Source organism: Schistocerca serialis, chromosome 5 (assembly GCF_023864345.2).
Source record: "Schistocerca serialis cubense isolate TAMUIC-IGC-003099 chromosome 5, iqSchSeri2.2, whole genome shotgun sequence".
Classification (NCBI taxonomy): domain Eukaryota; kingdom Metazoa; phylum Arthropoda; class Insecta; order Orthoptera; family Acrididae; genus Schistocerca; species Schistocerca serialis.
This window is the reverse complement of record NC_064642.1, coordinates 416304909-416317536: the sequence shown is the minus strand read 5'-3', so window position 1 is coordinate 416317536 and position 12628 is coordinate 416304909. Positions and strand designations below refer to the sequence as shown.

General features: G+C 37.2%; 1 protein-coding gene across 1 annotated transcript in view; it reads left to right on the top strand.

Moving 5' to 3' along the window:
- Positions 1–11830, top strand: part of LOC126481272 (alpha-L-fucosidase-like) — a 114222-nt gene extending 102392 nt beyond the window's left edge. The window contains exons 8-9 of the mRNA XM_050104897.1: positions 695–842; positions 11459–11830. Coding sequence (XP_049960854.1) covers positions 695–842; positions 11459–11593 — 283 coding nt within the window. The 3' untranslated portion in view covers positions 11594–11830. The remainder of the gene's footprint in view (positions 1–694; positions 843–11458) is intronic.
- Positions 11831–12628: the final 798 nt, after the last annotated feature.

Sequence of the window (12628 nt, the reverse complement as noted above, 5' to 3'; positions counted from 1 at the left end):
AAAATATTTCACTACCTGTTTCACATTGCATTATTGCTCATGTAAATCATACTTCATAAAAGTCACCATTAACACTATGCCACCTTATACAGACAACAACAAAATTGATGGAGACAACAACACGGTGGTTATTTAGGTAGTTGTGATGGCTGAATTGGTACCAATGACACCTCACTGCAATCCTTTATTTCCATCTAAAAACAGTTTTGTTATTAACTGAACAGGTCTTGTATCTGTATAAAGAATGTGAACTTGGAAATACAATATTACGGAATGTTTTGTGCCAAAGTTTGGGTGATTATGATAAAGACATAACGGCATTTTTGTGTGATTGATTCTCTTTTTCCTCTCAGTTACTTTTTTTCTTTTACATCACATTTTTTACTCCTAATCAATAGTTAAAGACTCAAGGATTCAAAAGCCAAGGGAAAACACTACATGCAAGCTGTACAAAGTTAATGCAACCTTTCTAATTACATTGTGATCTCTTACATTACAAAGAAAGTGTAGAGGTAGATTAGTCTCCTATTCAGCTTTGTAGTTGGAAACAACTTACCTGATATCAGCACGATACACTAGTCAAAGAGTAGTAGCTGCTGGCTTTATGGCACACTGTAACGAGTAAAACAGTTCTTTATGTTTAATTATTGCACCATGAGCTTCTTAAAGTATATTCAATTTTATTTTTGCACAGGTATACCCAGAGTGGTGATAACGCAGTTCAAAAGTCAGTTTATGGTATAATATTGAAATGGCCTAAATCAGGAGCCATTACATTGGGTGCACCAAAATTTAAGAATACCTCAATTGTCACTATGCTTGGTGTAGGAAAACCTCTACAGGTATGTAACATCCTTGCCCATCAAAAAATTAATTTTGCATTAAACATACTACTTACCAATGTCTTAAATGTGTTATATTAAAACTATTCGGTAATAGCTATTTATGTATAAATCTTTACTTGTTGTGCATGAGTAACCTGTCAACTTTCCTTATCTCCATAAATCTAAACACATAATGACAATACCATAAACCTCAATCAATTGTCAGGAAATGCAGCATGAGTTGAAACAAAATGATGAAAATTTTGCTAATGACTTCTTCTGCATTTTGGCATCACCATGTCCAGTGCAAACCATAGCAGTGAAAAATAATAATGTGTGAAAGTGACTGTATAGACAATGAAATGTACAAGCAAGGAAAAAGGTAACGCTGTTCCAAAGCAAAATGTTTGAAGACTGAGAGAATGTTCATCCATATGGAGTTTTCTGTAAATATCATTAATATTGTAAGGACAGACTAGTACATACAAGAAGGAAACTTGTAGCTCGCATATTAAATAAGGGAGCAATACGGCTGCTAAGGTTTGAAATGTCATAAATAGTTTCCAATAAGAAAGGATAATTTCATTAATGACCGCTAATGAATTATAATGGTAATATAATAGAATGTCAATGACTTTATTGTCTTCTCAGAGATCATAGAAAGGTTATATGCACTTGAATTATCATGTTTTTCAGTAAACTGAATCTTTGAGAATCAGAATGGTTTTAATAAAAAAAAAAATCAACTGTGGTAGTTGCTGCACAGTTTATCGATGAGATAATTATGGCTATCAAGGAAAAGGAATATCTTACAGGCATATTCCTTTATCTTGAAAAGATATTTGACTTTGTCAGTATCTCATAACTCTCATAGAAATTTTGGAATGTAGGCATTGTTCATCATCTAATAAAATTTTATCTAAGAGAAAGCCAGTTATATATTGAAACAACAAGTGGTTTTCACAGATCTAGCATTACAGATATGAAATACGAGGTCTGTTCAAAAAATTCCAGAACTGTGTCCACAGAATTTTTCTACACTTACCTTTACTTACTGTGCATGGTCTCCTTCGAAATATTCTCCTCCACAATTGATACACCACTCCCAATGCTGTTTGCAATTCCAGAAGCAGTTTTGGTGAGCCTCTTGCTGGATTGCGTGAAGTGCCATCTGCAAATTTTTCTGTCATTGCAAATCTTCATCCTTTCAACAGGGTTCTCAACTTCGGAACTAAAATAAAAGTCCACAGGGGCCAAAACTGGAGAGTACAGAGGATAAGGCAGCACAGTAATTTTGTTTTTTTGTGCAAGTCACACACCAACAGGGATAAATGTGCGGGTCCATTATCGTGATGCAAGAGCCATGAATTGTCTCACCACATGTCAGCCCATTTCCTTGCAGGTGTCACAACACATCTTGATAGTACCATCAATTAACAGTTTGTCCCCATAGCACAAATTCATGATGAACTAACCCTTCAGAGTCAAAGAAAACTATCAGCATGGCTTTGACATTTGACCTGACCTGATGAACTGTTCTTCGTCTTGGAGAACTTTTCGCAATCCATTGTGAAGATTGAATCTTGGTCTCAGCATCATAATAGTAGGCTCACGTCTCAACACTGGTTACGATTCTCTTAAGAAACATCTTATTCTCATTTGCGTGAGGCAAATGCTCCTCACAGATTACAAGATAAAGGTGTTTCTGGTCTTTACTCATGAGCTGTGGGACGAACTTAGTGGTAACACGATGCATTCCAAGTTGCTGTCTCAGAATTTTATGACATGACATAACTGAGATGTTACATTCTTCTGCAATCTTCAATTGGCAAGCACAATTTAATTGACATTCCTGGCATGAACATCATTGGTAGACATTGAAGGGCATCCTAAATGAGCATCATCCTTAACTTCTGTCTGGCCATTTTTAAACCATGTGAACCATTCGTAACACCAAGTACAGTGTAAGTACTCATCATTGTGGTTTCTTGCATCATTTGGTGTGTCTCTGTAAAAGTGTTCTTGAGTTTCACATAAAACTTAATGCAGATGCGCTGCTCCTCTAACTCTACCATCTCGAAATCCGCAAACTACACAACACGACGCTCTACTCAGTACAGCACTGAACAATAACTAATGGACATACAACAGTGAAACTTACGGCAGTTACACATTAAGCACAGCACTGTGCAGGGATGCCAACCGTATTTTGCTGCAACACACCATTGACGCAAAATTAGGAATGTTCTGGAATTTTTCAAACAGATCTCTTATGGGGTACCCAAGAGCTTGGTACAGGGATCCCTTCTTTTCTTGATGCATGTAAGTGACATAAAATACTGCTTTCCAAATGCAAAGATAATTATATATGGAATTTCCATTGTTTTGCTACAAATGAATTAGTTCAGTACTTCAGTGAAAGTCACCTCAGTGTCACCAGCAAGGAAACAGCAGTAATGGATTTTAACTCCACAGGGCAGACAGATTTTGAAATAAAGTTGTACAATAGAACTGTTCTTGACATTAATGGAAACTGTAAAATTTCTGGGAATAACAGTACAAGATAATCCTCCATGGGATGTGTGTGTTCACCCTCTGTCAAGAAAAAAAAACAGCACTTAGAGATAACATGATTGTATGTCAATGTAACTTTGTACAGGTATGCAGTACCAGCGGTTATTAGTGTTGCAATTCCCTGTGACAGGTTGAACGGCCAACAGAGTGCATTAGTGTGTTCATGTATAGTATTGTTATCAGGCCTGGTAGGGCATGAAAAGTGGCATATGATGGGTCATGACTGTGGAGAATGCTGAGAAACCGCATACTCATGTGAGACAGATTTATCAGCATCTGGAACAGTCTGGAAGGGGCTCCATTTCGAGTCTCCATTTGGCCAGCTGATTGTAATGTGCAATACTAAGAGTTATGAGGCATTTGGATGTGACAGACGCCCAATGTTGAACTGCATGAGAATGTGAGGGCATGTATACCCATTGTCAAGGTTCCAGTTGACTAGTATTATGCACCAAGCGTGTCATAACCACTTTACATGTGACCTGCCATCCAAATACAAGTAATGGACTTCATGGAACATTGTGTGTCATCCCGCACCATTGGTCAGAGACTAGCAGCAGTCAGACTAAGGAATTACAATTCCATGCGTAGGCTGCTGTTCACACCGTAACACAAATGGCTGTGTTTGGAGTGGTGCCACGCAGGGAAGAATGCAGTGGTGGTGTGTTCAGTGAAGAATCCTGGTTCTGCACTATCCTAGATGACCAACGTCATCAAATATGGTGTCAACCTGGAGACGTGTCTCATTCTTCTAATGTTGCGGAGAGGCAAAATGCTGTAACTTGTGGTGTCGTGGAGTGGGGAGCCACTGGGTATGACTTTAGGTCAAATCTAGTATTGATTGAGGGAACTCTGATGGCATAATGGTATGTCACGGGCATCCTACATCCTTACGTGTCACCTCTCATGCGACAGTGTCGTGGTACCATTTTTCAACAGGGCAATGTAAGTCCACACATGGCATATATCTCTATGAACTGTTTGCATATTGTTGAGGGAGTCCCATGGGCAAAATAACTGCCAGATCTGTCCCTGATAGTACGGTACATGTTTGGGATGGGTTCCAGTGCCAGTATCCAGGTTATCAACAATCAGTTACAACAGTTGCCACAGGACGGGATACAATGGCTTTATGACAGTCTTCCCAACCAAATCAGTGCATGCATCCAGGCCAGAGGTGGTGCAACATCATACTGATAAGTTGCTCATACTGTCAAGTTTGTTGTAAATTTGACTCAATTTTGTACTCACTGAAACAGTATCTCTCATCCTATCAACCCACAACGTTACATTTCATTTAACCTCCCCATCTAGAGTGTTTCACTGTTTTTCAGGCAGTGTATATTTGTAATAAATATGCTTAGAAACACTGCACTGATACCCACATACTATGGACTGCTTCTCATGCATTGGTGCCAGCATAAGCCGTCGAATAAAAATATAGGGTGCCACACACAAGCAAACTTTCACAAGCTTTTAAAGTTAAAAGAAAAAATGGCTGTAAGACTAATTTGTGGTGCAAAATCAAGAGACTCGTGCAGTGCTCTGTTCCTGAAAGCTGGGATATTAAGCATTATAAATATGTATATTTTTAAATCAGTCGTACTGGACCAAATATGTAAACAAAATGGAAACTCTGACCTACACAAAAACGACACTAGACACAAGGATCTGTTTCATCTTATAAGCCAGATAACTGCACTATATGAAGGCAACACCTTATGCAGGACTAGGCTTTCCAGTGTATGCTGAATTCAGTCACATCTCTCACCATTGGAAAGTTTAAAACCAGTCTAAAAAGAACATTGACTGCCAACACACACTGTTTAGTAGATGATTATCTATGCTTTGCACAGAATAATGAAAATTGTATATAGGCTTCAAGCATGTATATTAGTTAATATTCAGTTTTTGTTTTATTCTTAAATATATAATGTAAAATAAGTCTTAGTTGTTGATGTAAAGTGTTTGCTGCCCTATATCAAGCCTCTTAAGCAAATAAGCAAATTACTTGTAAACCTGTCTTGCCATATCACAGTTTTCTCTCTCTCTCTCTCTCTCTCTCTCTCTCTCTCTCCCCCCCCCCCCCCCCTCTCTCTCTCTCTCTCTCTCTCTCTCTCTGTGTGTGTGTGTGTGTGTGTGTGTGTGTGTGTGTGTGTGTGTGTTATTAAATTACTGTTATTATTATTACAGTATTAGAGCAGTAAATACAGCAAATGCTTTCACTGTGCTGCGTCTTGTATGTTATCACTTCTCAAGTGTCTAGGACTGGATGATGTATTAGTGCAGATTGCAGTAAAGTGGCCCTTCGTAGTTGGCAAATGGATATTTATTTATCAATGCAAATGATTTTCAGGTGCCCAATAAGATCTTTTGCACTGTTCCTAATGTTCTGAGACTCACTGGGACCACTTTTGCTGGTTTATGCTGAGTTGCTGTAGTCAAGCATTCATATCTGAAAAGTTTTTCAATATGTTTGTCACTGATTTTGCTATCACCTGGAATGGCAATGTTGATGATCAACATGTTCTTTTTCTTCTTTGTGATGTTTGCTGTATTGCATTTCAGCATTCAACTTGCCTGAAGTCAGAAGTTAGTGTGTTAATTTTCATCAACTTTTTCTGGTGTGTGGTCCCACCATTTCATTCAAGTGGTAGATGGTAATTTTTGGCATAAGTTCCACTGGATCATTCATGCCACATTATTGTGTCTCAGCCTGTAATCATTCTAAGCAATATTTTTGCAACAGCTCAGGATGTGTTAATTGTTTCAGCAGACAATGGAAAATTCAGAATGGAATGTAACAATATTAGGGAAAGGAAAGCTGCTACAGACCATATTGCAGAGATGCTGAGTCGCAGACTGGCATAACAAAAAGCCTGTCACAAATAAGCTTACGACCAGCAAGGCCTTCATCAAAAATAGACGACACACACACACAAACACACACACACACACACACACACACACACACACAAATGCGACTCACACACACATGACTACAGTCTCTGGCAACTGGAGCCACACTCAGTTCATATTCATGGTATATGTAGGGCAACGCCACAAATGAAAGTGACAGAAGTGAGAGTTCCAGATAACCAAGAAGTCAGAAAAACTAGCGTCTTTAGTGTGGTCAGGTGAGGCATGAGCCATGTATGTTAACTTACATTTCAGGCAGTGATTGTTGCAGTGGAAGGAGTGTAGAATGATAATCCAAAGGTTATGGGGTCAGGTCCCTCTGAGAAAACATTTCTTTTATCTTCAATTTTTTACATTACTTACACTGCAAATTAACCAGAATAATGCTCAATATATTGTTGTTGTTGTTGTTGTGGTCTTCAGTCCTGAGGCTGGTTTGATGCAGCTTTCCTTGCTACTCTATCCTGTGAAAGCTGCTTCATCTCCCAGTACTTACTGCAACCTACATCCTTCTAAATCTGCTTATTGTATTCATCTGTTGGCCTCCTTCTACGATTTTTACCCTCCACGCTGCCCTCCAATGCTAAATTTGTGATCCTTTGATGCCTCAGAACATGTCCTACCAATCAGTCCCTTCTTCTAGTCAAGTTGTGCCACAAACTCCTCTTCTCCCCAATTCTATTTAATACGTCCTCATTAGTTATGTGATCTACCCATCTAATCTTCAGCATTCTTCTGTAGCACTACATTTCAAAAGCTTCTATTCTCTTCTTGTCCAAACTATTTATCGTCCATGTTTCACTTCCGTACATGGCTACACTCCATACAAATACTTTCAGAAATGACTTCCTGACACTTACATCCATACTCGATGTTAAAAAATTTCTCTTCTTCAGAAACGCTTTCCTTGCCATTGCCAGTCTACATTTTACATCCTCTCTACTTCGACCATCATCAGTTATTTTACTCCCCAAACAGCAAAACTCCTTTACTACTTTAAGTGTCTCATTTCCTAATGTAATTCCCTCAGCATCACCCGACTTAATTCGACTACACAATATATTGTACTGATTAATATTTTCATGAGAGGCATGAACAGGAAAGGTCAACAAAAATTTGGTATTGTAAATAAATTTCCAGGAAGTCAGCCACATATGAGAACTTCACATACAAAATTAGGTACTTTTATTATTTTACAGCTGATGATTCCAGCAAGCTGGGGTGATATTCATAGTTAATTGTCTTGGCTTCTTGCACATGCCATAAATGTCACATTTTTATAATTATAAGATGGTTTAAAAGTTTTTGTTGTAAAACAAACTTTGTTTACATTCATAAAAGGTTCTCTCTCATTGCACACTGTGCCAGAAAATCATACGTGATGCGACATTTCACAAAATATTGGCAGTGGGATGTATTTTGATGCAGTCTTCTTAAGATATGACTTCTTTTTCTCTCTCGGTGCAATAAAAGCAGTTTTGGAGATTTTCATCAAGATTGTCACCTCATGATTAAAATAGATATTTGCAGGGTTGCACTAATGAATCAATTTGTGAGAGAATCAATTTAATACTGCATGATTGCAGTCCTTTTTCCTTCTTGAAAAATCACATCATACAATTGTGGATTTGTTAGTCTGCCCCATGAATCAGTTAACAAAAGAAATTTGTTGTCCTGCATGTAAGGAAGGCTCCATTACATAAGTCAAAAATGTTTTGTATAAGGTTGTGAGTTAGCTAGATTTTGATGAAGTACTGACATTATTCTTATGTTTTGCCATGTACTCATCCATCATATTTTCTTTTACCTTTCCTTTTCATGCATTTTATGAAAATATTAATAAATGCAATATACTGAGAATTATTTTGGTTCATTTGCATTGTAAGTAACATAAAAACTGAAAATAGAAGTGCTTTCTGCAGAGGGACTCAACCCCATGACCCTCAGACGACCGTTCCATACTCTTTCTGCTGCGCCAAGCACTGCCTGAAAGCCACGTTAACATAAAAGGCTCATGCCTTGGCCAACCTGCTCCAAAAATGATATTTTTTCTAAATGCTTGGTGATCTGGACCTCCCACTTCTGCCACTTTCATACACCATGCATACGCTATAAATATGGACGAAATTGGTGTTGACAGGTAAGCGCAGTCACCTAGTCAGTCTTGAAATGTTCCATCAGCTTCCACCAACCAATGAAGGCTTTTCAGTGGTGATACAGTTTCATTCACTCAGTTGGCAATACGGAACTGGAGTCACCTTTTTCTGTTTATGCACATAAGCAGCACCCCCTCTCCTCCATGCTACAAAAACACTCTCGCTATCTGTACATATGGATTATATAGGTGACACATACTACAGTTGATTTCCATTTAAATAAAAGTTGTACAAATATATAAGATAAATAACAAAATATGAAAAAATTTAAAAAGCACCAAAACCTGTCCTGCACCAAAATTAATATGAATATTATTTGTTTTTGTATAACTGGCTAGAGAAAGGCTTTTCATACTACCTCCAATAGGCCAAGCATTGTAAGGAACTGTGGTGTTCAAACCAAACCATTGATAGTGAGAGATTTACTTACTTTAAGAATAAAATAATGATTTAAAGCCAAGTAGTTTATGTTAAAAGAATAAATAAATATTGAAAATTAATTTATTTGCACACTTGAGTGTGTTTCTTAACTGCCTCATTGAATAGAACTAAACGCATCACATTTCAGTGTGAAGTTCCATGACAGTTACTAAATTCTATCACTTTATAAAGTAATTCAGAATTTGTTGATACTTAAAATACATGTCTGTGACATGATAGGATGACAAATGTATACTATTCATTCATCATCTTCATCACCGCCACCATCCATTTGTCATTCACTGCTGCCAGAAGGACTCGTCTAGACTTCTCTATACTATATGGTTTTTAGCTATGATGTTATTTACCCAGCTTCCTTTAGGTTGTCTGTTTGCTCTTTTTATATCTTAGAATCCTGAAGTGTGCTTCTATGTTCAGTGGATTGTCTATTTGCCTTGTTACATACAATGTTCATCTCCATGTTATTTTTATTATGGTCATAGTTACATCTTACACATCAGTTTGTTCCATGATTTTTTTTGTTTGTTTAAATTCACTTTGTGCATCTCCCCAATGCTCACTGAGTAATCATAAATTCCTGAATGGTTTAGCATTTAAAGTTCTTGTCTCATTGCAGTAAGTCAAAACTAGTACCATACACTGATTGTAAATCTCCCTTTTGAAGCACATGAGAAGGTTTGTGATGGGAATTCCATTTAATTAACCAGTAGCACTTGCAGCCATTTTTACTCTGTTTATTTGCTTTGGTATCCCTCCAGTATTCATCTTCAGTTGCCTTTAAAAAATTTATTCTGTGACTTCGTTGCTAAAAAAAGTATTGTTTTCCTTCCTGTATAATGTTACACATGAATTTACACTTTATTAAAAATAACTCTGTTATTGGCATTTCAATGAGTCAAGTCAGAGTGGTCAGCTGCCAGCCAACTGCACCATATCATTCTGTGTGGGCTCACTGTTTTAAGTGATCAGTTTTCACACCCCCTATGTGCCTGCAACCTTGGCTGGTGGCTTAGCTCACCATGGCCTTGCTACATTCCGGATATGTAATAGTCATGTAAAGGATGAATATCCCTTCCTTATTTCTTGGCAAATGCTAGTAATGCCTAATGTAAGACCTTTATCATTTCTAGTATCACACACATAGTTTTCTACTGAAGAATCATTCTTTAATTTCTGTATCGACTACTATCTTGTAGGTGAATTTGATGTCATTTATAAATTTCTGTAACTATTTTTGGAGGTATCCACTCATCAGAATGTGAGCTCTTTGGCATGTAGATTTGAGACATTATGATGGAATAGTTTTTGTTTATTTTTAAAGCTGATCTTGCTGTTGCGTTCGAGATACCTTGGATGTTGGCCTTAAATGTTGTATAATATTGCCTACATCTCAGTTTCCTCCCTCTTCAGTTCCTCCATAATAAAATACATGTCCTAATTTTAATTCTATGTGATCTTATTTTTTGCCACACTTCTGATAACTCTGCCATTTACCATTTGATGTTATTTCTCCTCCTATTCCCATAACCTATCATAAGATCCTAGAGTTATGTACATTATTTTTCTTAAATAATGGTGTGTGGCTTGGTGTGTAAATGTCAAACAACAAATCTGGAGTCCAGGGTTGAATCATCACTTGTTGCTTATTGCACCGCTTGAGGTGATTATTATAAGAGTGAAGTGTTAAATTGTGGCATAGTTCAGAGTCAATGTTAACCTATAGATCCCCATATAATTGACTGGATGTCAGCCCAAAGGTAGCAAGAAGGCAAGGACATACCACTTCCGATATGACCATCCCTACTAATGTCCTATATGGCTCAAACAAACCTTTGGGTTAATGATAACTTTACCTTGTTACGTAAAAAAAAGGTACCCCAGGTATTTGTACACACCAGTAGGGCCTCCACCAGTCCTACCCATAGTGTACCAGTCTACAAGGATATGAAGGGTTTAGTACGGCATGTGGAATTGATAAATCTCAGCAGAACTAACAGTATTTTCAGATCTGAATCTCAGAGTCGAATATGAACACAACCAGTTTGGATGGTGGTTTGTACCATAAGTGCCATAAAGTCTCCAGTTAATGTTGTTGAAGAGAAGTCCATTGGTGTTAAGATATAGTCTGGAGGGTTGCAGACATTGACTCACCAAGCTGTCTGCAATGCAGACTAGAGCACCCCTTTCATATTTGTTCCCTATAAGATGGTCACTTTATGAGTACTAGCAACTGCTTGGATGGTGTAAACACTGGAAATGGATTTGTGATCTACCCCAGTTGAGTCCCTTAATCCTTGTCCCTCGGTTCTTAGTACTGTCACCTTTTTGCAATCTCATTACACCAACTGCACATAATATTTGCAGTGTTTACTGATCATAAAAATTCATAAAACTAGGAGTCCATGTACATTTTCAAAGCTCTGATTTTTACATTTTTATGTTAACTTACTTTCCAGGTTTCATATTCTGTGTAATGTCAATATCACTATTTCTGTAAGTATTATTATAACCTTTTTTTTTACTTACATATTTTTTCATTTTTAGTGGAATGCCTCAGGAAAGAAGGTGGTTATTACTTTACCAAATAAATCACAAGTTCCAACGAACTGGGCATGGGTACTGAAGTTTTCAGATCTTGCAGACTCAGTGAGTTCATGGGATGCTACATCATCAGAGTGAAGGTTTCTGATGGCTAAATAGCACAGTTAAAAAATTATATATATATATATATATATATATATATATATATATATATATATATATATATATATATATATATATATATATAAAAAAATGGTGATTCAGATAAAGTATAGGAAATTATGTGAATTTATATTTGACTATGAACTGATTATATGTGAATCTCATTGCAGTGAACCATACAAATAAATTTTGGAACACTGTTTCATACACAAATTGTGTATCAATACATTTTTTTCTCCTGCTACCTGCACCCCTTTTATCTGAAGAAAATGTCGATGTTACAGCACAAGTAAACTTTCTGCTGTTAATATTCCTGTTCAAAATACAGACATCTACAGACAAAGTGATGTGGACAGTCTTCTGGGATAGGCAGAATGTGTAATTTGAGTTGTCTTGGAGCCTAAAGCAACTGTCAATTTAGAATGCTACAAGATTGCAATGACTAGGCTGAAAGCCCAAATTTTCCAGTCAGGCTAGACTTTCACTTGCATCACAATAACAAAATGCCCTACCACAGTCTTATGACCACAGAATTCACTGAAAATTTGTGTGGACAGCGTTGCCACATCCACTGTACAATCTTGATTTAGCACCTTCAGACTTCAATCTCTTTGGGTGAATAAAAGAGTTACTAGATGGGTAACATTTTCTAGATTCAGATCCTGTCTTCAAAGCTATAAGCCACATCTGGATCAGGTTTTCATAATCCCCACATGCAGGGTCTTGTTCATCATTGGCTAAAGTGCATAATGAATGAGGGTGACTGTAAGGAAAATCCAGGTAGCTGTGAATAGGACTCATACAACATAGGTTCCATCATTGGTGTAGCGTGAAGGGAGACTTTGAGACTTAGTCTCCCCTGTATTCGTGCTTAAAAAAAATGCAATAGTAATTCATAACAAAAATATAAACAACTTTCTACTAAGAGTTATAAATGTGCGAAGACATCAGTTTTGTAGCCTGCGCCACACCCTGAGTATTGGTGTATTTGCCTGCTTGAGACTCGACTGC